At 35.0% G+C, this 26,981-nt stretch overlaps 1 protein-coding gene across 1 annotated transcript; it reads left to right on the forward strand.

Annotated features, from left to right (window-relative positions):
• The first annotated feature begins 23,956 nt into the window (after positions 1 to 23,956).
• On the forward strand, positions 23,957 to 25,933 carry LOC139870428 (uncharacterized). Its single transcript, XM_071858239.1, has 6 exons — positions 23,957 to 24,000; positions 24,071 to 24,083; positions 24,167 to 24,442; positions 24,522 to 24,854; positions 24,961 to 25,068; positions 25,540 to 25,933. The coding sequence occupies exons 1-6, from the start codon at positions 23,957 to 23,959 to the stop codon at positions 25,900 to 25,902; spliced, it is 1,137 nt and encodes a 378-aa protein (XP_071714340.1). The 3' UTR covers positions 25,903 to 25,933.
• The last annotated feature ends 1,048 nt before the right edge of the window (positions 25,934 to 26,981 follow it).

Consider the following 26,981-nt stretch of genomic DNA (forward strand, 5'->3'; position numbering starts at 1 on the left):
CGAAATCTCTTCGTGAAACTATCTGTAAATTTACCGCTCCTAAATCGAAGAAATGAATCCGAATTTTGAAGTCAAAGTTTTCAAAAAAGTCAAACGAACAACCTTATTTATCAGGTCAACAAGTTAAGTTGGTTTACCTTAACACATTTTTTTAAAGTTTATGGCCTATAATAGTATTTTTTTTTTAGTATATGGCCTACATCGGGACAAAAAAAAATTATATGACCCTTGAGTAGCCTTAACCCTTATTATTATTATTATTATTATTATTATTATTATTATTATTATTATTATTATTATTATTATTATTATTATTATTATTATTATTATTATTATTATTATTTTTATTTTGGACATCAACTATTATTAATTTTGAGTTTAGTTTTTGATTTATATTTGAATTTTGTTTTGATTTGATATGGATTTTAATTTGATTTGATAAAAATGTTTGAAGTTTAATAAACTTAGTGTGATGACCCGGAAATTTCTGACCAAATTTAAACTTAATCTTTGTATGATTAACATTTCCGACACGATAAGCAAAGTCTGTAAAACTGAATCTCAAAATTTTTGAACTACTTTCATATATTCAAATACCTTTCGGTTATTACTATAACTTGAAAACGTAGCAATGTATTAATTGTTTGATAAATTACATTAAACTTATTGGTTTAAATATTTATTTGAATATATATGATAAGTTGGAATATTAATTATATGAATAACTTGCGACGTATATTTAAAACGTGTTTATGAATGTTGAAAATATATATTAACTTGGTCATAAAATGATTTGTTATTATATATATATTAACAAATAGCAAGACAATGATTTATAGAAGTAAATGACCAAAACACTCGAAAGTTTAAGATACACTTTGAATGATATAGTTTATTGATAATTTAAGACTATATTTTGACAAAGGTACGAGTCACAAAACGTAAATTGCGAGTTTTCTAAGCGTACAAAAATGCGTTCGAGAAACCGGAACCGGGACATAAGTCGAGTGACAACGTACGAGTCATCGGAACGAAAATTACAAGTCAACTATGCACATGAATTTAATATAATATATAATTAATTATTTAAATTAAATATATTATATATATTATATTAAATTATGTCGACAAACAAAATTACAAAAAATATGTGAGCTGGATCTGACGGCCATGCGATCGCATGACAAGTAGGCATAAAACCCATGCGATCGCATGGGCATCAGATTCCAAAAAGTTGCCTATAAAATGCCAGTTTCTGCTCGAGTTATATTTACACCTATATTACTCCCTCTGTAATATTATTATTATTTATTATTTATATTAATATTATTAATATTATTATTATTATTATTATTATTAAGATTATTATTATTATTTATTTTATTATTATTAGTAGTATTATTATTATTACTAATTATATCACTTAAAATACTACGACGAGGTCATGAGCGTGTCACTTTCAAAATGGTTTTCAAGCGGGATAGAGCTAAGAAAATTATGGGTTATTGCCAAGGAGGTTATGGGTAATGTTCGGGGGTATATTTGTGAATCAAACCTAGTGTTTATCATCTCCGTTGCGTCTACGTACTTTCCTACAATATTGAATCTCAATATTGATACATAAGCACTCATATTTAACTTTTATATATTAATTGTGTATCCATGTCTAGTGCTCGAGTATATATATTTATACATACTTGTATTCTAAATTTCGTCGTTAAACAGTTTATGATGAATCACCAATTAAATACATATGTTACTGATAAAAGGTATATGATATGCATGTTTTTGGAAAGCTGGCGAAAAATCAATAACTTTTCATTTAGAAATCGCGTAATTTCGGTGAACGAATTAAAAGATATGATCAACTGAATTATGATTGACATTGATTGAAATTACTTTTGAAACTTGTTTGTAAGAATGATAAATTGGATTTTTGAATATTACCAGGCAAGTAAATGAGTCCATATATAAGGCACGTCTCGTTTTGTTGAATTATTGTCAAAATTGACTTTTTGAAACGACTTTGGATAACTTTTGTATGTCGATCTCGAGCATTAGGATTGTTATACACTATGACCTGACCTAGCTTGATAGACATTTATTGACCAACATATGTTCTCTAGGTTGAGATCTACGGTTATTTGGTAATCCGAGTTTCGATCACATTTTGGTGAACGACTTTATATGCTGCTAAGGTGAGTTTCATTGATCCCTTTTTTTAATTGCTTTTGCAATATATATTTTTGGGCTGAGAATACATGCAATTTATTTTAAACGCAATGGATACAAGTACATACTAAATTCTACGCTGAGTTTGAACCGAAAATCCCTTAGCTTTGGTAACTGTTAACTGCCAGTTATAAGAACTGGTGGGCGCGAGTAGTAGTATATGGATCCATAGGGCTTGATATCCCCGTCCGAGCTAGAGCGCTAGCCTTTTAACGGACGTATGCTATTTGATAAGCGTACACGTTGGTTTGCGTGTATTATTAAGATGATTATACAAAGGGTACAAATTATAAATACGTTAAGTTTAGTTACCAGGGTGCTCAATTTCGTAGAATATTTTGATAAACGTTTCAGGATGAAACAACTGAAATCTTGTTATCCACTTTTATATGCAGATTATGCGAAACACTAAAACTATGAACTCACCAACCTTTGTGTTGACACTTGTTAGCATGTTTATTCTCAGGTTCCCTAGAAGTCTTCCGCTGTTTGCTTATATGATAGACAAGCTATGTGCATGGAGTCTTACATGGTATATTTTTCAAGAAAACGTTGCATTCACCAATTCATCACCATGTACCTTATTTAGACTGCATTGTCAACGGAAGTACTGTTGTAAACTATTATATAAGGTGATTGTTTATATGTAGAAATCATCAGATGTCGAAAACCTTTGATTAATATTCATTTATGGTGTGCCTTTTCAAAAGAATGTAATGTTTATAAAACGTATCATATAGAGGTCAAATACCTCGCAATGAAATCAATGAATGACGTATTCGGCCAAATGGATTTGGAGCGATCGTCACAGTTGGTATCAGAGCGTTGGTCCTAGCGAACCAGGTCTTGCATGAATGTGTCTAACTGATAGTTGTTAAGATGCATTAGTAAGTCTGGACTTCGACTGTGTCTGCATGTTAAAAGTTTTGCTTATCATTTTTTGTCGAAAATTACATGCTTATCATTCTTAAGTCTAGACACATTTTACTGCATTGATTGCATAAATAGTGTATAGACAAAAATTCATATCTTAGCGTATCTGTTACTGTAAACTTTTCCTGACATCTTCCGAAAATTTCTCCGTGATTTATGGAATTTGGTATTATATATACATATGTAAATTATGTATTGAAGAATACCAAACTAAATTCTATAATCTATTTCATATCAAAAATCATCTATCTAATTATACAAGATGGATCCCGTATCTAGTTCAAATTCCTTAAATTCCGACAGCTATTCCGATATGGATATTCTCCTGAACTCTGAAGAAAGTGTAACTGGAATGGATCAACCAATTAGCCATCATCTATTCTGGATGAATTGGGGATGGGTTCGTAGCCTACTTAATTATTGGAGACAAGAAGAAGGCGATCCCTTCCATCCACCACATTGCCCTCTTGGCGAAGAACCTGAAGCACTTACCGGCGAACCTGTTCGTAATACCATTTTCTCTCTCATCTCCAGAATATCTCGTCATGATCATATACTCTCTCAAATTCTGGATCTTATTCATCCGCTCGTCCGAACCGCCAATCATCCCGGTGTAGTAGAAGAAGTCAACGAGCTTCGCGCTCGGGTAGTGGCTTTGGAGAATATGGTGCAAAGGTTACAAGTACCAGCAGCATCACCGGCATCAACAGTACCACCGACAACAACACCAACAGTACCATTACCACCACCAACAACATCCGCATCGCAAACCTCAACTTCACAATCTGTTTCACGAGCATCAACGTCATACGCACCGTAGTTACCAAGAAATACCAGCAACAATAACCGATGAAGTATTAACTCATTTTCCCTGAAGAAATTTTATGTATATTTAATATATATGAATTTTGAAATCAAAATAAATCTTTTCGTACCAAGTTATTACGTGTGAATCTTAACTGGTAGGTACTACTCGGTTAATTCATATTACTAATATGCTATGATGTACATACTTCGTTAATGACTTAACCATCATTAACTACAATCTCTGTTTCCAACTCAATGAATTCCATTTCATAATAAACTAAGTATATTATTCAATTATATGGTTGATTTTATACTTTCATCTTCGATGTATTCGAAACTTTCTAGAAAACATCATTCGTACCTTGCAAAGTTAGCAAGAGTTCCATGAGCACCAACATGATTCACTGAGAAAATATCAATAAAACTGAGTATTGATTACATTAGTGAAATACTCCATAAAGATTATTAAATCTTTAATGTTTTAGAGATTATTCATTTCTAATTCAAGTCAAAAATCAAATGAGCTTAATATGATATTAACTCATCAAATCTGTATTACATCTGAAGAAAATATACATACATATATTTTCATAAATACGGTAATAAAAATTCTTTTGTACAAAATATTACTTGTGAAATCTTTAACGGGTAGGTAATTCCTGGGAAATATTTAAGTTCACAATTAATATGTTACACTGTACATTCTTCAACTTTGATTCAAAAATTATTAACTATGCTCACAGCGATATACAATCGTTTCCATACAAATTCAATTACATATTCTGATATTGACGGATCAGAATCCAAGTCAAGATTTAACGGGTGACATCATTCTTAGATCTCTACATCTTTCAAAGCTATACTTTGACTTCAAAAATGTGAAAGATCCTTTAGCATTGTTATTACTGAAAATAACCTTGCAATTCCTTTCCAAAAGTATCTAGTATTATCAACCGTTCAACCAGTCAACGACGACCTTTCAGACTTGTAACTTTGGCATATACGTTTTTGTTACTGGGGAACCTTTCATGTTCCACCACATTAGCAGTAAATTTACCAACAACTTCATTGATCTTTGACCTTCCGAAAAATCCTTATACTCATTGAAACCGTATCATGTACTCATCCACATCTTGTAACGGCAATTGCCATACCAACTATTAGGAATTAGCAATCAGTATTTTGAAATCTTGTAGCACGTCTACGCCAACAGTTATATGTGTACATATAACGTCTACCTCTTGGACTTACATACTTTGGATGTGAAGTTTCCGAAAAACACCCCAAACTACGAAACTAGTTCTCCGAATTTTGGAAAAATGTTGATGAAGCAGCAAAAACTGTAAACGACCTTAACAGTCAAAAGTTTGATGATAAAGAATAGTATGGTGGTAAAGCTGAGAAAAAGAGAAAGTTTAGAACTGGAAAACGGATTGAGTAAAGTATGAAAGAGGCTGTGGATAAATCACAAGGACGAAACCTGTCTTCAAAGAATCCAAATGATTCAGTATCTGTTGAAGCCATTAACGAATACCTTGCTTCCGAATCTAAACCCTTGCGGACAATATTATTCATCATCCTCTAATATTAGAAATTCTAAGATATCATCGTATCTTTCATTATGAATATCCTCCATATTTTTGGAGATAATTTCATAATCATTCTTATCGAAAATCAATTTTCTCTTTACGATATCTGTGTTACACCATAAAAGAAACTATTTTAGTTTCTAAATTCTGAAACTTTCAAGGTTAAAATATAAATGTTTTGAAGTAATGTTGGGAATTGAAGCATGAGTTAATATAATATAATGACACTTGATCAACGTGATTATATTACAGTAAGTTATGCTGAGTTTCTAATGGAACGTGATAAAGGTTCACAGATCATACCCTCATCATGAACCATGTTAAATAACTCTTTCATTCTATTTAACCTCTAAACATATCCAGAAAATATTTTTCTTGATGATTCGGTCTTTTTCGAGGTATTCTGGTAATTTGAAAAGTCAGATTGTGCCATTACCATTTCTTTCTTAGAACATTAATTATGTTCATTCCAAAATTTATACCTACGAATTCTGGACCATTATTCGCTTAACTTAAAGTCGGGAAGAGAAAACAAAAGCATGAAGCTCCGAAATATAATGGAAAATATAAAGCCCGAAAACAACCCCGAATTTACAAACCATGTATATCAATGCGTATAGCAATATAAAGACACGGGATAATGAAAAACACTATAACCCCAAGGTAATAGTAGAAGAAAATAACCTCCTCTGGTGGCAGATGAAAAAGAAGAATGAAGGATACGATAGCCAAGAAAATATCAAGAACCAGAACTGGATTAAGCATTTTCAAAATCTATTAAGAAGTATGAAATAAGGAAGAAGCTTATAGGAGTGGTGAAAATAAATGAAACGGAAGAGGTCAATTTATAGTAAAATATCAGACATAGCAATCGAGGCAGATTACGCATTTAATTAAAGAAGATCTTAATCTCCTTAATTTTCGAAGAATCAAATCTTATTTAGATTATGAAGATTTTCTATTCCTTAAATTACATAAATCAATCGTTAATACGTCAAGAGTTAAGACGAATCTCTATTCTTCATTTCACTCTTTTATGATAACTTCTCTCATACGCTTCAAATAATCGGATTGTTTTATCCATATTATTCAACGGTGATAAAACTCTATTTATCAACACATATACGTCATGAAAACATTTTTATTGTTAGTCATGACGACCTCACTCAAATTTCGGGACGAAATTTCTTTAACGGGTAGGTACTGTGATGACCCGGAAATTTCTGACCAAATTTAAACTTAATCTTTGTATGATTAACATTTCCGACACGATAAGCAAAGTCTGTAAAACTGAATCTCAAAATTTTTGAACTACTTTCATATATTCAAATACCTTTCGGTTATTACTATAACTTGAAAACGTAGCAATGTATTAATTGTTTGATAAAGTACATTAAACTTATTGGTTTAAATATTTATTTGAATATATATGATAAGTTGGAATATTAATTATATGAATAACTTGCGACGTATATTTAAAACGTGTTTATGAATGTTGAAAATATATATTAACTTGGTCATAAAATGATTTGTTATTATATATATATATATTAACAAATAGCAAGACAATGATTTATAGAAGTAAATGACCAAAACACTCGAAAGTTTAAGATACACTTTGAATGATATAGTTTATTGATAATTTAAGACTATATTTTGACAAAGGTACGAGTCACAAAACGTAAATTGCGAGTTTTCTAAGCGTACAAAAATGCGTTCGAGAAACCGGAACCGGGACATAAGTCGAGTGACAACGTACGAGTCATCGGAACGAAAATTACAAGTCAACTATGCACATGAATTTAATATAATATATAATTAATTATTTAAATTAAATATATTATATATATTATATTAAATTATGTCGACAAACAAAATTACAAAAAATATGTGAGCTGGATCTGACGGCCATGCGATCACATGACAAGTAGGCATAAAACCCATGCGATCGCATGGGCATCAGATTCCAAAAAGTTGCCTATAAAATGCCAGTTTCTGCTCGAGTTATATTTACACCTATATTACTCCCTCTGTAATATTATTATTATTTATTATTTATATTAATATTATTAATATTATTATTATTATTATTATTATTATTAAGATTATTATTATTATTTATTTTATTATTATTAGTAGTATTATTATTATTACTAATTATATCACTTAAAATACTACGACGAGGTCATGAGCGTGTCACTTTCAAAATGGTTTTCAAGCGGGATAGAGCTAAGAAAATTATGGGTTATTGCCAAGGAGGTTATGGGTAATGTTCGGGGGTATATTTGTGAATCAAACCTAGTGTTTATCATCTCCGTTGCGTCTACGTACTTTCCTACAATATTGAATCTCAATATTGATACGTAAGCACTCATATTTAACTTTTATATATTAATTGTGTATCCATGTCTAGTGCTCGAGTATATATATTTATACATACTTGTATTCTAAATTTCGTCGTTAAACAGTTTATGATGAATCACCAATTAAATACATATGTTACTGATAAAAGGTATATGATATGCATGTTTTTGGAAAGCTGGCGAAAAATCAATAACTTTTCATTTAGAAATCGCGTAATTTCGGTGAACGAATTAAAAGATATGATCAACTGAATTATGATTGACATTGATTGAAATTACTTTTGAAACTTGTTTGTAAGAATGATAAATTGGATTTTTGAATATTACCAGGCAAGTAAATGAGTCCATATATGAGGCATGTCTCGTTTTGTTGAATTATTGTCAAAATTGACTTTTTGAAACGACTTTGGATAACTTTTGTATGTCGATCTCGAGCATTAGGATTGTTATACACTATGACCTGACCTAGCTTGATAGACATTTATTGACCAACATATGTTCTCTAGGTTGAGATCTACGGTTATTTGGTAATCCGAGTTTCGATCACATTTTGGTGAACGACTTTATATGCTGCTAAGGTGAGTTTCATTGATCCCTTTTTTTAATTGCTTTTGCAATATATATTTTTGGGCTGAGAATACATGCAATTTATTTTAAACGCAATGGATACAAGTACATACTAAATTCTACGCTGAGTTTGAACCGAAAATCCCTTAGCTTTGGTAACTGTTAACTGCCAGTTATAAGAACTGGTGGGCGCGAGTAGTAGTATATGGATCCATAGGGCTTGATATCCCCGTCCGAGCTAGAGCGCTAGCCTTTTAACGGACGTATGCTATTTGATAAGCGTACACGTTGGTTTGCGTGTATTATTAAGATGATTATACAAAGGGTACAAATTATAAATACGTTAAGTTTAGTTACCAGGGTGCTCAATTTCGTAGAATATTTTGATAAACGTTTCTGGATGAAACAACTGAAATCTTGTTATCCACTTTTATATGCAGATTATGCGAAACACTAAAACTATGAACTCACCAACCTTTGTGTTGACACTTGTTAGCATGTTTATTCTCAGGTTCCCTAGAAGTCTTCCGCTGTTTGCTTATATGATAGACAAGCTATGTGCATGGAGTCTTACATGGTATATTTTTCAAGAAAACGTTGCATTCACCAATTCATCACCATGTACCTTATTTAGACTGCATTGTCAACGGAAGTACTGTTGTAAACTATTATATAAGGTGATTGTTTATATGTAGAAATCATCAGATGTCGAAAACCTTTGATTAATATTCATTTATGGTGTGCCTTTTCAAAAGAATGCAATGTTTATAAAACGTATCATATAGAGGTCAAATACCTCGCAATGAAATCAATGAATGACGTATTCGGCCAAATGGATTTGGAGCGATCGTCACACTTAGGCTTTTTAATTTAGGGTAAATATGTAGATGAAGGAGACCCGTAAGAATGATGAAAAGACAAAATTATCGTCATGTGCGCCATATATGAGGTCACTTAACGGAGCTTGACTAACATCCATTAGAGTAAGGGATCAACTACACAACAAATACAAATATTGGGGGCGTGCGATTTTCGAACTGGTAGATTTAAACTAACTTATTTCTTGTTTTTCTCTAAATGACAGGTGGGATACATGGAAATTGACTCTAGATTCAACGGTATGTTTCTCAACCAAGGCTCTCGTTTTAATGGTAGGTCGCATCAAACTTGCAACTGATATATCTGATGTAGCAACACAAAGGAACACGACACTACCTTAAAAAAGGACATCTTTATATGGATATCTAAAATGCAAAAAATGCCAACTCGTTCAGAACTTGACAAACGTGGGATCGACTTAGACACAATGAAGGGTGGATGGTAGTTTTGATAATGTTTTTGAGACTTTATGATCGTCTTTCACTTAAGTTCAAGTGATCAACCACCATGTCCCGGTCTTGATCGCATTACCTTGGCTTGATTATGATTGAGGCTTGGGTGTATTCACAAGCGAACCGTAAAAACCTTGGCAATTGCACAGAATCAACAACCCAAAATGAGAGGCCAAACTCCCTATTTATAGGCTTAGGATATCTTCGGAACCAATGTTCGCGCAGCACCGACAGATCCGCAATATTTGTGCGGGACATCTTCGCAATCATTCTTTACGCGAGCTTTCGCAATGTTTTAGCGCACTTGACAGTTATTGTTTTGTCTGCGCGGTTCTGTTTGCACTTGTATTTAAGTTACCTTTTGCACTTAAAATACACATATATATGCCTATATATATGATTAAGTCCCCCCCAGTTTATTGTGTTATATTTACGCAGAAAATATAACATAATAAACTCTAAAAAATGTAGTTAAAAATGTATTTCTCAAACGGTTCGCAAATTTAATTCATTACCCATATAAAATTGCGTCTGATAAATAGCGCGTGTCCCATCAGCATATTCTAATGGCTCTTTCCTAGTCGTTGATATTTTGCTGCAGACTTATAGTCGTTGATTGTAATCATTGCGAATAATGTTTAACACTTCATTTAGCACTATAAATAGGATCGGTTTCCATTCAATTTCACTTTACTCGTTTGCATTCATCTTTCTTTTTAACAAAAATTTATCGTTTATTTCCAACGCTGATCAACACTTTGCGTCTGCTTTGCGCTTATCATTCGCATACTCAATCAATTATCTTCTTAATCATTTTATTTTCAATATTTCCTGAAGCAATCTTGACTTCTCCTTCTACACCTCAATCTTCATCCGCCATTACTGCAGAGAAGTTCTCGTCCTATATGACGGATGAGAAGGTTGAACAATTAAAAGTTAACTATCCATTACTGGATCAGTTCTGCCCAATTGCCCCTTCTGAAGATTAGAGGGCAAACAACCCTCCTCCAGGGATGATTGCAGTCTATGAGACTGCAATGTATCAAGGAAACCTGCGATTTCCGCTTACCGATTTCTTCTTAGGCATCTGCGATCCATATAACATCTCCATCGCCCAATTGCATCCATACGTTGTCACTAAAATAGTCTTGTTTGAAATGTATTGCAGGGCTATCAACAAGCAACCCCTTATTGATGTTTTTCGCAAGTTTAATTCTATTACGCAGTCTGACAGCGGGTGGTTTACTTTTAAATCACGTCATGATGTTGTCACAACCCCGAAGTCGTCCATTAGAAACTGGCACAGATCGTTCTTTTTTATTAAAGCTGAAGCACTTCGCGTATATCAAAGCTTACTTTGCTGGGCGACAGAGCTGAAATAAAGTTCACGTGAGCAGACTGATCTTGATCAGATCGGCGAACAATTACTAGCGGTGGTTAAGAATATGCACTTGGTAATTCGCCAATATAGTCATGTTCAACTATATTTGGGACGAGTTTCAATATATTAGCCTTGGAACAATTACAATGTCACTTTACTTGACTCAACCAATAGAGGTATGTATGACAGTTTTATATTGCGCAAAAAACTTGTCCATGTTTGCGCATATTATATTGACAATTATTATTGTTCTGCGAAGATTTTTCTTTCCGACTTGATGGTACTGGAAGATGTTACTAATTGCAAAGCCATTCTCCGCCCTAAAGAAGGCGGCAGCTCCACTACATCTATTGAAGAGCCAATACTTAACGCACTGACCATTCCAGAAGGTACTGACAAAGGAAAGCGTAAAAGCACTACGGCCAGTGAATCAGTTGCGCAAGAAAGTAAGCGCAAACGTCCGCGCATTACTCCAATTGCAAAAGAAGTGTCCGGGAAGGGCAAAGAAAAAGGTAAGTCATATTTTCAATAATTATACACTATTATTTTTGCAATTGTTTTGCCATATATTAAATGTCAATCTTATGCATTGCAGCTGATCCTGTTGATCTAACAGCAGACACAGAAGATATAGAAGAGGATTCATTCTTCAATACTGAAATTCCTTTGGATGACTTTAGCCATCCTCATTTTCAAAATATATTCGCATCGCCCTTCAATCCAATCAAGTCAATCCATATTGATAATTTTACTGTAAGCCTCAATGTTAGCGACGAGGCAGCTGAAGATCAGTGCAGACTTTTGCGCAGAGCTATTCCGCAAGATGTTCGCGGCAAATATGGCAAATTTAGCGACGTTTCTGCTGAAAATGTAAGTATATAGAACTGCTTTAATGCAGTTTGTTCAATGGTAGATGGTGTTAAACGTCGCAGGGCGCTTGCTTCAGCAGTTGAGGGCGAAAGAGCAGCAAATGACATCTTGCAAGCTAAAATTCACCAACTTGAAGAAGAAAAGCTACAACTTTCTGAAAGAGCTGAGCGCGCAGAGGATCAATTCAAAAGGCTTGTTAAACATTTGCCTAATCTTAGCCGAAAAATTATGGATTCAGCGTCTGTTACTGAAAAATCCCGCAACTTTCTACAGGCTTCAAACATTGTTACATGATGCGAATTTCTAGAGCTTCTGCTACAAGTAACGAATCTCACTGAACCACTGCCTGATGTCGCGGCCAAAGAAATATGCTCACTTGAAGATGCTCGTGATGCATATAAGGAATGTTCAACGGAGATTGAGAAGATTAACATCCCTGCGCTATTGGAAATTAGACGCAAAGAGGATGTAACTGTAGAAGATATCATGAAAGTCACTCTGTAGTTTATGCAATTTTATAGTTTGTATTGCGTGAAAATCCACAATTAATTTGTAACATAGTTGTACTTACTTTTGGCGCATTTCTATTGCTCATTATTAATAAAGTTCCATTTCTTAAATCTCAGTTGCAACTGTTTATTATTTATATAGCGTTTTGTTCCAAGTTATATTCATAATCGCTAGACTTTTCCTTTGCAATTTCAACATTTATTATTGTACACTTAATAGATATTTACTTCTGCGAAATAATCTTTTAATTGTATAATCAATATACCTTACGAATCTTCCAAGTCCGCCGAAACGATCCTTGGGTAAAATATTGCGTTTAAAATACGCTAAACGTGATTGCGAAGCATCTAAGTTGGGCAAATTCACAACTTAGGAAAATACCAAATTCAAGTTCCATCATTTCGCAAACACTTTAATTATATTTATTTGCTCCAACATAGCAGGCTTTTCCATCGCTATTAAATATTATTGCACCTTTATACGCAAAGTTATCATAAAAGAATCACACAATAGTGTTCTCCAAAGATTGCCTTTATTATTAAAAAGTTACATCACAAATGTGCTCTAAGCACAACTACTTTACATCATCATGAAAAGAAATATTATACAAAAAACCTTCACACAAAATAACCATTCTCAACATTTTTATAAGTACTTGTAACACTGCGGTGATATTTTTGATGATACACCGCATCCGCAGATACTGTACTGAAGCGCTTAAGCTTGCCATCGTTGCTTATCAATACTTCATGCGATGCATGACCATACTAACCGATTTTTCAGTCTCAATCAAGTTTTGCCCATATGATGGATCATCTGCATAATCCTTTTAAATTAAGCTGCGCAACCTTGTTGCAAACGAATGCATATTGCGCACAAAAGTTGTTGCGAACATACTTTCATTGCGTGTTGCAAAACAAATTGGTTTTTGCGATGTGCAATGTATTTCTATTGCCAATTGATTCAAGTTCTTGCTTAAACCGTTATCACTTTACCTTGGAATAACGCGATTAGTCACAACTTGATGACCTTCAATTCCTACATTTTCCTGCGCAATGATTAACGCACAAATTGGCTCAAATTCTGCGGATGTAACAGTTGCAATTCCTTTGCATGTTGCAAATTTAACCATTCCATGAATTGTTGATGAGATCACGCCAAGCTTACATAGCGCAGTGCGCCTTAATAAGTTGTTGAAGCGTGAAGTGGAACACATAACATATAAATTTAAATTTTCCTTTCATGTGCGTTTTGCATCCACCTCATCAGTCAATTCAATGCTTAACTCTAATTGCACCAAGGGTTATGTTGCCTCGCTAGAAAATCCAGAAAGTGACACTGTAGTTGGCAGCAATTTTGCCATGATGTTTTCTGGCAATTCGTTGAAGCATTGCTCATACATAACATCAACACTGCTTTCAGTATCAATGTGTACCTTTCTTATTATAATTGCTGAGTCTGCAATCTTACATGAAATAATTATTGGCTCATCAGACAATCCGCAATCTTGCACCGGTGGAATGTTATTGGTGCAAATTGCCATTTATCTAGAGTTTCTTCAGCTTTTCGTTTATGCGCAACATTGCTTATCTGAAATCATATTGATTACTTTGATTTTCTGCAAATTCTCTTTCTTTCCAACCACTTTTTCGTCCAAATTTTTTACAGAGGGAGCCCTTCGCTCTTGTTGAACATTTCCGCTGACATTTGGCGTCTTAGGAGTGTTGGATAAGCTTGGTGCAATCACTGCATCCGCTGTGTTTGACACCTTACCGATTAACAAATGATCCATCTTGCCTTGTGTTGTGGCCTCTGCAATTAGCTTAACTAGATCGCGACATCTATTTGTGTCGTGACCATAATCGTCATGGAAAACATAAAATTTAGACTTGTTGCGCCTATTGTTCTCTGAAAGCGGCGGTGGATCTGGGAATGTTTTCGCAATCCTTTCTTGCATCAAAATTTATTTTGGCGTTGTAGACAACGCTTGAATTATGCTAAATAAATCATTACTCCACTTTCTTGTTGAATTACGATCGCGATTATAATATCCATTATTGCCATTATCACCATTATTGCGCTGTCTATCATTGCGCTAATAACATCCGTTGTTATTCCTTCGCTGATATCCTGATCCTCGGTTATTATCACGATAATTATCTTGATTTCCATCACGGTAAGAGTCATGATCATCACGCCAACTCCTTTCTTTACCCCAATTAAAATTTTGGGTAATATTGATGTCTTCACCACAACGAATATAATCATAAGTCTCTTGCATAACCTTTGCGAAGGTTTGCGGCATGTCTCTGCGCAATCTCCGCACTAAAGTTGGGTGTTTCTGCGGATTAATTGCGTGAATAAAACCAGAGATCTTTTGATCTTCATGCAGGTTTGGTATATTTTGACATTCATAAACATATCGCTTAAGCAATCCACCTAGCGTTTCTTTGAACCCTTGCTTGATATTATGACACTCAATGTGCGTCTTCTTTTGCGACAATAGGTTTTGAAACCGCAGTAGGAATTTTTCACGTAAATCAATAAAGCCAGCGATGCTTCGTGCACTCAAATTGTGGAACCACTCTAGCGCTAGGCCTTGTAAAACCATGGGAAAACTCTGCATGCGACGGGTTCATCCCAATTGTATGTACTCACAACTCCTTCAAATCGCTATAGAAAATCTAGCGGATCAGTTAAACCCGAATACACGCCCAAAGTTGCAGGCACAATTGGCGGTGTTGTTATTGGATAATCAGAAATATTCTGGACGAATTTGTCGGTCACCGAAGTAATTTTTGTTGTAGTTTTAGTGCGCGTCTCTTTTGTTTTCGCGTAATATCTTTCAATCATCTTCTGGATGACATCGGCTGATCAAATTTATGCTGCATATCTTTTGGCGCAATTTTGCAAAATATATCCGCAAGAAATAATTGCGCATTTTCTTTCTCTGCAGCTTGCGAAGTTTCACCTTCTTCCACATATTGCGGACTTGGTGTTCCAGGTCTTCTTCACTTAAGCTTCGTAACTTCAACAATTTCAGGATCACTCTATGAATTATCAGAGAGTCGACGCTGTATTTTTGAATGTTTTACTTTCTTTAAAAGCAGCACTGGTGACCCGAACACACCGCGGTCATGTGCATCTTCAGTCGAATCATCACTGTTATTTATGACCAACTGTTGCTTTCGCGACAAGGTGTCATTAAGCGACCACTCGTAATTCAGCGGAATATGAAGGTCAATGCCCTTCTCTTGGAGCAATTGTCGCGCCTCTAAAGGGATTATTACACACTTTTCAAGTTTAATTGCTGCGTCTTTTTCTGCATTACTGCTCATAATATTCACAGTGTTTTCAGTTACTAAACTTTTATCTGTATCCCCTTAAGAATTGACAGAATTAGCCTTCGCAATATTCTCTTCGCGATTGGTTGCAGTTTGCTGAACAATGTATTTTACTACAATTGCCTTTTCGATTACAGTATTCTCCTGCGTTCCTTCATTAGAAGCAATGCTTCCTGATGACTTGGCGAGCAAATCTTTCACTTCCTTGCTAATCTCAGGACTTGTTTGAAAGTCAAATGATGTCAAATTTCGAAAATCACAGACGTCAGCTGTGTTATTGCCCTTTTTCTTGCCATGCGTTTTCATTTTAGATTAACGCTTTCAATTAGATGTAGAAACCTGCAAATTATTGAACAAGAACATGATTATAATTGAATTCACAATCAACATCATTCGATTATGCGAAATAGATTTATCAAATTCAATTTTAATTCATGTCCCACGGATGGCGCCAATTGATCAACCCTAAATTAGATGCTAAGATCTAATTTAGGAATTGAGTGCAATGAGGGGTGGATGGTGGTGTTGATAATGTTTTTGGGACCTTATGATCGTCTTTCACTTAAGTTCAAGTGATCAATCACCATGTCCCGGTCTTGATCGCATTACCTTGGCTTGATTATGATTGAGGCTTAGGCGTATTCATAAGTGAACCATAAAAACCTTGACAATTGAACAGAATCAACAACCCAAAATGAAAGGCCAAGCTCCCTATTTATAGGCTTGGTATATCTGCGGAACCAATGTTCGCGCAGCACCGACAGATCCGCAATATTTGTGCGGGACATCTTCGCAATCATTCTTTATCCGGGCTTCCTCAATGTTTTAGCACACTTGATAGTTATTGTTTTGCTTGCGCGGTTCTTTTTGCACTTGTATTTAAGTTTCCTTTTGCACTTAAAATACACATATATATGCTATATATATGATCACTCAACATATCAAACTTGTCCGAAGCATTTAATCAAAATCAGTCTTTTGTTACCACACCATACGAAAAAATTATATGGCAAGCTACTAAGTGGATTTGTGGTTACATTATTTGGAAATTCAAAAATCACAAAGTGTTTCGTAACAAGATGTGGTCACCATCTAAAAATCATCACCGACATTCAAGCATAAAGCATTAATTAGATCTCAAAAGGATTTAAGAAGGCATCCTTGGAGTGACACCAACAGCTAATAAATCTCAGCTATTATGTATCGTCGCTAATCACCGCACAGGGGTTGGCGGAAAACTCCCCTCAATCGCTCTCACTCGATCTTTGGCCTACAATATCAAGCAATATTTCAATGTGTTCATTTATGAATCAATAGCTGTAAGCAGTAATCCAATATCGGTGTATAGTCCGGGTGCAAACGTATTAGAAAAAAGCTTAGAATAGGCTTGGCCCATATACTGGTTGTATAATCTTTTTCAATTAATTATAAATTTATCTTGTTTTTCAAAAAGAAAAAAAAAGAACTAACCACGTATTTTTTTTTATTGAGTCATTATGACTTTCAATGTTAGATTCTGTCCCTCCCTTGGCTTCTAGTTTTGATTCTCCTGTTATGGTGGATCGTGTACCCTCACATTGTATCGATGGACGGTTTAGTTCCAATACAGAACACATCTCAATGTCGAATAGTGTGCCGAAATTGTCGGATTTTTCTATTTGTAATGATTTAAACGGGAATGTTTTGGTGGACGAGGGTGCGAGGGTAGTGGATGAGGTTATGTTCGCATTGGGGTGTTTCGATGGTAATGAGGAAGTAGACGGTGGGAATAAGGGTAATGATTTGGTTATTAGAAAAGAGAAGGCACGGGAGGACATTAGTTCGGGAGGTGATTTTGTTAAAGGGTCAGGGGTAGTTAAGGGAAATTTGACTTGTGATAGTATCAAGGCTAAGAGTAGTTCGTTTACGATTGAGTTTGTTGACTTAAAGCTTGATGGATTAAGTGCGGGTCCTTTATCAAAGAAAAGAAGACGTGCGGATGTTTTGAAACCGGTTGTGGGTGACGAAATTAATTGTGAACATCTAGATAACTTGGCTAAAGTTGCTACGGGGAATAGTGAGGGTCGAAAATTTTGTATTTGTGCACACAAACTATGCAAAAGTCATTGTAGGGGTTGGCACGTACACTCTTCCAAGTTTTGAGTTAATGGGGTTAAGAAGCTTGCTCGAAATGTAATTTGAAGATGAAAGGTAATGCTAAGGATAAGAGTGTAAAGGGTAGAGGTTTTTGTTTAGTTGATTCTAGCGACGAAGATGATACGCGGGGGGGGGGGGGGGGGGGGGGGGGGCAAAAGGTGATCATACTTTCGTGAGTGTAAAGCGGAAGCGCATTGGGGCGGGAGAAAAGCTTGAGGGTGTTGGTTTCTTTGAAAAATTTAGGAATGGAGGTTTCAATTTGGACGGGCTTGGAATCGAATCTACCTTCACGTTCAAGGCAAATGCGGTAGATGGCACCAACACTTCTAACGTTGGCTCTTGATTAGGATATTGCTTGTTCTCATTTTGGTTTAATTCTAGTATCGTTTTTTTTTTTTTTTTTTTTTTTTTTTTTTTTGTATTGGATAGGCCAAGAAAAGTCTCTGTTTTAGGCCAAGAAATATTTGAAACTGCCATGTCACACTACAAGAAAATACACTTTTCCCGACGACTCTTTTCCCGACGACACGAGTCGTCGGCATTAATATCGCAAAACGACAAAAAAATTCATTTCGCTGTTAGATTTTTTAGACTTTTTTGTTGACCAGCATATCCCGACGACATGTCGTCGCAGTGTCGTTGCCAACAATTTAACCCCTTTGTTTCACTTTTATATATATTTAATTTATATTATTTAAAACTAATTTAATTTATTATGTATCTATACCGACGAGATGTCGTCGGAATAGAGGGTATAAAAAAATTTCGTTTCCCTCTAAATATTTTTCGTTTCCCTCCAGATATATCTGGTCAATGAAAGTCAATTCATTAATTACCAGTAGCAAGGACTCACTTCCCCTTTTGAGTATCTGCTACTTCACTTTTTAGAAACAAAACCCACAAAATTCTCTTAAGTACACCGACAGTTTTCAACGAAATTCGATGGTTTCTTCATCCTTTTAGCGTTCCATTATCAATTTCTCCTCAAATCCGCTCCAAGGTATGATTTGTCCATCTCTCTCTTTTTTTTTTTTAATTTCGGGATTTTGTTTCTCAAATTGATTTTTTTTGGATTTAAGGCTTTAATCCGTATGCTTTAACTTGTTTCTTGTGATTTTGTGTTGAGTTTTTGAAGTTAGGGTTTGTTTTGAGTTAATTTATTTATGATTAAAGTTAGGGTTTGTGTTTAATTGTTAGATTTATGAAGTTAAGTTGCTATCTAGTTAATTTCTTAAGAATTAAAGTTAAGGGTTTTGTTTAACTGTTTGTTTAACTGTTGGAATTATGAAGTTAATGGTTTTGTTTAATTGTTGGAATTATGAAGTTAAGTTGCCACCTGTGTTTGATTTCATTTTTATTTTTTTGTTTGTTTGTCTTCCAGATACAAATAAAAGTTGAATTCAATTCAGACTTAGCATATCATCTCATACTGAACACAAAAATAAAAAATTAACATTAAGAACGGGAGTGCAATGCGTGGTATTATTATCATTCATCAGATCAATATTCCTATACCCATTTCATCAATCATCATCATTTTTAAAATTAAAGAAAAAACAAAATAAATTCACATAAACTTTGCTACCTGTGTTTGATTTCTTTTCTATTTTTATTGTTTGTTTGTCTTCCAATTAAGCAGACCTAGGCTTTATATGTCAACCAGTTCTAATTTGGTGATTCATATTGAAGAAGAAATTGTCAAAAAGTTTTACATCTATATTTATTTACTTGTATGATTTATATGTCGATGATGAATATGAGTTTGATATATGTAGTTGTATGTCGTTGTTGTTAACATGACGATTGATAAAAGTTGGATCGATTTGAGGGATCGGTTTTCGCCTGCCTTTAGAACTGGTCTTGACGCGTTTATTGAGAGGTGCAAGAACCATTTGAATCATGAAGGTCAATGTCTTTGCCCGTGTATAAAGTGTGGTAATAGGAGATGGGCTAATCTTCAAACGATTGATGCTCATATTGAAATTTATGGGTTTGAAGGCTCTTATACGACGTGGGCGTATCACGGAGAGTCGTGGGATGATCCATCGGTATCAAGTGAGTCAACAGATCCATTGGAAGATTTCTTGCACAATGTTCGTGGGGAGAATATTAATGAAGCCGTGGCTGGAGGTCTGGGTGATACGAATGACGATCAGGACGACACGACTGAAGATCCGGGGAATGACGATATTGATGATTTATTTGCGTATGCCAATACCGAGCTATACCCTGGTTGCACTATGTCCTCACTAGACTTTTTGGCAAAACTATCACATATGAAGGTGTTGAATAAATGGACAAATACTTCATTTGACCAATTGTTAGAATTGTTAAAAGATGCCTTTCCAAAAGACAACAATGTTCCATTATCGCACTATGAAGCTAAGAAGTTGATGAGTAAGATAGGGTTAGGTTATGAATCGATACATGCTTGTAAGAATGATTGTTGTTTATTCTGGAAGGAGAACGAGGAGTTGGAAGTGTGTCCAATATGTAATGAGAGTAGATGGAAAGACGTACATACAACGGGTAAGAAAGTTGCTAACAAAATCCTACGTTACTTTCCATTGACTCCAAGACTAAAACGTTTGTATAGTTCTAGACAAACTGCAAAGTATATGACTTGGCATGCCACTGGAAAATGTAGGGAAGATGGTAAGATGCGTCATCCGGTAGATGGTTCATCGTGGAAAGATTTCGATGAAAGATATCCGGATTTTGCATCTGAAGCTAGAAACGTTCGATTAGGGTTGTCTGCGGATGGTTTCAATCCGTTTGACATGTCTCAGCCTTACAGCATGTGGCCAGTCATATTGACAACATACAATACGCCGCCGTGGATATGTATGAAGGAATCTTCTCTCATGTTAACTTTGTTAATTCCTGGTCCTAAATCACCCGGTAAGGATATTGATGTTTATTTAAGGCCTTTGGTTGATGAATTAAAGACGTTATGGTCTTACGGAGTTCGTACAAGAGACTCTGTTACAGGAACTCACTTCACAATGAAAGCAATGCTTATGTGGACTATCAACGATTTTCCCGCTCGTAGTAGTTTGTCTGGTTGGAGCGGTCAAGGCTATAAAGCATGCCCAACTTGTAATGTTCACACTCCATCAATCCGAGTAAAAAATAAAGTTGTTATTTTTGGTCATACACAATACCTTGAATCGAACGATCGGTGGAGAAAAAACAAGACGTTCAATAATAAGACTGATCGGAGAAAACCTCCTAGAAAATTCAACCATGAAGATATCTCACTTCAACTTGCTCAATTGCCTGAAATTATTAACGGGAAAAATCATAAAGCAGGTCCGAAAAGAAAACATCCTCCTAAATTTGATCACAATTGGCGTAAAGTTTCTATTTTTCGCGAACTTGAATATTGGAGATTTGTTACACTACAACACAACCTTGATGTCATGCATATTGAAAAGAATGTATGTGAGAGTTTGTTGGGTACTTTACTAATGAATGACAAATCCAAAGACACTCATAATGCAAGAATTGACTTGAAAAATTTGGGCATTCGAGAAGAACTGTGGCTTAAACCAAAAAGTAATGCTAAAAGAAACGATACCTTTTTAAAACCTCATCCTAAATATTCGTTTACAATTGAAAACAGAGAACGGTTTTCCCGATTTATTAAAGAGGTTAAACTTCCCGATGGGTTTGGATCAAACTTTAAGTGGAAAGTGGTTGATAATTTTAGCAACATAACTGGCATGAAGTCTCACGATTGTCATGTAATGATGCAACGATTGTTACCGGTTGGAGTTAGAGGGTGCTTAGACTAAAATATTTCAACACCAATAATCGAGTTATGCACATTCTTTAAGCAAATTTGTGCTCGAGAGTTGATGGTAAATGACATGTTGAAAGCACAAGACAAGTTGATTAAATTGTTGTGTTCTTTCGAGCTAATCTTCCCCCCAGCTTTTTTTGACATCATGATTCATTTGGTTATGCACTTACCACAAGAAGCTATTGAAGGTGGGCCTGTATACATGAGGTGGATGTATCCATTTGAGAGATACATGAAAAAGCTAAAGAATTATATAAGGAATAAATCTAGGGCTGAAGGATATATAGCTGAAGGGTACGTTGCAGACGAAGCGTTAACTTTCTGTTCGATGTCACTTAGGGGTGTACAAACGAGATTTAATCGTTCGGATAGAAATGAGGACGTCCCACTAAGCAGAGCGTGCAATATTGATGTATTCAGATCAATATGTAAACCAATCAGTAAATGTGTGTATACAACGTTGACACGTGAGCTTCGAAGTAACGTTCATTGGTATGTACTTCACAACTCTCGAGACATCGACGTCTATAAGAAGTAAGTCTTTTCTTTATGAATCATCTTGTTAACCACTTGACATCATCGATGATTATACAAATTAATATCATGATCATTCACAGTGAGTTTGCAACTGATAATCCTAATGCTGACTTGAAAAAGCAGTTTCCTAGATGGTTTGAAGATAAGGTAAACACATTGTATACGAAGTTAAATATAGAAAATATTGATATTCACATCCACCTAAAGCGTTTTTCATCCTTTTTATAGATATGTCGCCTGCGAGTAGATGATCCATCCAGATGTAGCGATGAATTGTTGGCTTTAGCATCTGGACCGTTGAATGTTGCAAACTCTTACAGCGCTTGCATAGTAAATGGTGTTAGGTTTATCGTTTATAGTCGCGATTGTCATCGTACAACTCAAAATAGCGGAGTTTCAACACCCGGGGATGAAGGCTCAACGTATTATGGCCAGTTGGAAGAAATTCTTGAGCTAAATTATATTTGTGAATTCAAGGTTGTGTTATTCAAATGTAAATGGTTCAAAACTGATAACAGAGGTCTAACAATACGTCGTGTTAACAAAAATAACATAACCAGCATATCTACAAAAGACGAGGGATTTAAAAATGACCAATATATTCTAGCAACCCAAGCTAAGCAGATCTTTTACCTTGACGACCCATCTAGAGCCACACATTGGAAGGTCGTACAAGAGGTGAATCACCGAAAACTATGGGATCGAGACATCGTCACAGAAAACGAAACAAATGTGATACATGGCAGCAATTCATCTGATACTACATTGGATGCTAATTTGGATAGTTTGACATATCCAAATATGAGTATACCTGGGCAAGAGACATCATTACAAATTGAATGCGAGGAGGATGTGGAGATCGATGATGTTGCTGTTAATGTTATTGATGATTGTGATAGTGAAGAAGAGGAGACCGATGATGATGATGATGATGAAGAGACACATGTTCCCGCTCATTTAATTGAGGATTCTGATAATGAAGATGTGGATTTGGATGATGAATGTGAACCACAAACATATTCTAGCGATGACTCTGATTGATTTGTAATGTGATATGTACCAAGAGAACACGACTATTAATGTTTTTTGTTGTACTAATTAAGTCTTGTATTAGTTACATTACTATTTATATCAGTATGATCGTTTTTCTATTTAATGTAAGTTTAGTTATATTAGTTATATATTTGTTGCATTTATTTAACCTATAATTATGCAGGCATTTTGTATTAGTTATCGATGGCTGCTGTTGGTCACCAGGGAGATGCTGGAGGAGAGGATAGGAGACCACCTGGTGGTCGTAGGACACCACTGAGGGAACATATCAGTAAGAAATCATTACTTTGACTTATTATATAGAGTAATTGATTCAATAAAATTGTTAGATATACAAATAGAGTGATGTGATCAGGTAGATACCTGATGTGACAATAAAAATTGACCCATAAACTTTTCCTAAACTTATTATATAGAGTGATGTGATCAGGTAGATAACTGAACAAACTATTTTGTATAAACACTTGGACATTTCAACTTAGTGAGTTAAAATCTTAAATGGATAAAATAAATATATTAGGACACGAGCCCACTGATATAATGTCCCAATATCATATTTGATTCAGGTGCTTTTAAATGGCTATGTTATCTATAACTATTACCAATAATTAGTTTTTGCAATGATGTACGAGATGATGTGCATGGACGATATATGAAATTGAATAAATTTTAAAATTCTATTATTTATTTTAATCTGCAACAACTCAGAAGAAGGCTAAGGTTGCAGCTCAGAAGAAGGATAAGGTTCGTGGTCGTACCACGAACAATACGTTGAGGGATGCATGGAAGAAACACGAAAAAAAGCCGTTAGACATTGAGTTTGATGTTTCCGATCAGAAAACGGGAAGCCCGTTAGGGGATAACGGACCGATGTTGGTTTCACTTATCGGGTCGATAGTGGGCGCTCTTGATTATCCCTTTTATTATGATAAATGGACTGATGTACCATCGACTAAAAAGACGAGTATTTGGCCCCAGATACATGTAAATTTTCTTACCGACCACAAGTTAATATTAATTATATCTTATTTTGTGAATGTTCTAATTATTGTTTATTTTGTAGCAATACTTTGACATGCGTCCGTGGTTGGATGGTAGTGAACGAGAAGCGTTAGTGAAAGCGGGAATTGAGGCTACATGCGCGAGTAGATATTCGGATGCCAAAAGCGCGTTCAAGAGGAAATATTGGACTGATCGTGATGCGTTAGATGCTCCCGATTACCTTCGTAATGATCCGCCAGAGGGGTTCGATTCGACAGAATGGGGTAAGTTTGTAGACTGGGCCTCGCTTCCGAAGAACCTTGCGCGTGCTCAACAAAACCGCGAGAATAGGGCTAAACAACCATATCCGAGCAGACATGGCAGAAAATCTATTGTTAGTAGAAGAGCTGCAAGGGTAAATTCTATTAGTTAAAAACCTTAAGAGCTTTCTTTTCATTTGATTAAATTTTATTGGTTCTAATATTATATATGAAGTTTTGATTGATTTCATTTATTTGCAGCTAGCCAAGGATCCCGAGAAACCACTCACTCTCATTGATGATTGGGAAGATAGGCATACAGATGATCTCGGGAATTGGGATGGTGCTGAGAAAGCGCGCGAACAACATGTAAGTAATTTGACTGTTTATTTATGTCACCCGAGTCGAATGATTTATATATATATATACTTTTTCATATGCAGCTCAAAAATGCTTTTTCATTGTTTATTAATTAGAGGTGATGTTATATCACGTTTTTTCATATGATTTTTGCATTCGTAAGTAGATACTTAATTATCTAATGTTAATACGTGTGTTTGTGTAAATTTATATGTCAACAGTCAACATGTAACTTAATTGGTGTGAACACAAATTAGCTCCTGTCTTGATTGGATAGTCTTACTTCTAAACATGATATTATTCAACTTCACAGTACCCAAATACGCTTAATACGTTTTTGTATGCAACAACTTATATATGAAAATAATTCGGTAATATACCTATATTCTTACAGCTAGTATGTTTTGTATGCAACAACTTATATGTATGTATATATATTAATAATGGAGACTAATAATTATTATCTTATTTAATTTATAGGAGGAAATGAAGGAGTTGAGACGTTTGAAACCTAATCTTAGCGAAGAAAAAATTTTTGTGAAAGTTTTGGGGTTTCGACGTGGGCACAACCGTGGACGGGGTAGAAAACTACCTCAAGCCGCGGTTTCCCAAATGTCATCTGGCTCATACGGATCGACATCGAGAACACCGGAAGCACCTCCGTCAACATGTAGTGGCTGTGAACAATTGACTCATTGGGTGACAAATTTTGTTACCAATAATCAGAATGTGGGAAATTTACATCTCCCTGACTATCCTCTTGCCACCAATTCAGATGCCCCCGGTCCAAGTGGTTCCCACAATGAAGATCTCGATGAGGAAAGTGATGAATTCGAAGGTTAGGTTTAGTTTGACGTTAGTCAGGTTTTAAGTTTGGATTATGTTTGAAATGTTTGGATAATGTTTAAATGTCTGGACCATGTTAATGTTTAGGATTGTATTCGAATGTTTGAACAAGTAATCTTTTGGATGATGTTAAATGTTACTTTGAACGTTTAGGATTGTAAGTTGATTGTTTTAAAAATCTGAGCAGGAATTGTACTTTTTGTGTGCCGTATTCTGCTGGAACATAGCTGTTTTCAATATCGTTTAAAAATATTTTGGAGGCTTTCCCGACGACATGTCGTCGGGAAACAGTCGTCGCGAATAATAACTTTGACCAAAAAAGGTCAAAATAGTCAAAGTTGGACTTTTTAGTGTCTAACGACGTGTCGTCGCAAATTGTCGTCGCAAAAAGTGTCACTTGATCTTTGTCTGTGTCAGTCAAAGTGGGTCCCACCTGTCGTCGGAATAGACGAAAATGGCCGTCGGGAATACCTTTTCGCGACGAGGCTTTAGGGACGACTGATTGGCGACGACACGTCGTCGCGAAAGGTCTTTCCAGACGACCTGTCGTCGCAAAATGTCGTCTGGAAAAGGCTCTTTTGTTGTAGTGTCACTGGCTGATTGCACTTTCTGACCAAAAAATGCAAATCTGTCTGTGATGTCACATGCATAGTTAGGAATAGTCTTATACACTTTATATTATATCTATGTTTACAATTACAATTACAACATTTTATTAACTAATTTTTTTATTTTAGTGTAGTTCCACTAAAAATTCAATCGAACGAGCATTACAATATGTTCAAAAAATATAGACAATCATCTAATGCTGAAACTTGATGGTTACTCTCAACTATCATTGAATCATTAAATTGTATTACCGAGTATTATTTATCTAATTATTAATAAGGTTATTTTATTTTTATTCAGTTTATATTCTACGTAGTATTAAATTATTTTAATCTAAAAAAATAGAAAACTGAGTGATCAAAACATATTCACTTTTTCTTTTAGTTCACTCAATCACTTGATACCGAAAATCACTTGATACCGAGTAAGTGACTGAATCAACACTTTCATTTGGCAAAATAACGTAA

The sequence above is a fragment of the Rutidosis leptorrhynchoides genome, chromosome 10, assembly GCF_046630445.1.
Source record: "Rutidosis leptorrhynchoides isolate AG116_Rl617_1_P2 chromosome 10, CSIRO_AGI_Rlap_v1, whole genome shotgun sequence".
Taxonomy (NCBI): domain Eukaryota; kingdom Viridiplantae; phylum Streptophyta; class Magnoliopsida; order Asterales; family Asteraceae; genus Rutidosis; species Rutidosis leptorrhynchoides.

Bases quoted from the DNA above. Each gene is read 5' to 3' on its own strand.
- LOC139870428 (XM_071858239.1), top strand. From the start codon at position 23,957: ATGGATAAAATAAATATATTAGGACACGAGCCCACTGATATAAT. The intron at 24,443-24,521 runs GTAAATTTTCTT...TTTATTTTGTAG, and splicing joins GTATTTGGCCCCAGATACAT to CAATACTTTGACATGCGTCC. The intron at 25,069-25,539 runs GTAAGTAATTTG...TTTAATTTATAG, and splicing joins AGAAAGCGCGCGAACAACAT to GAGGAAATGAAGGAGTTGAG.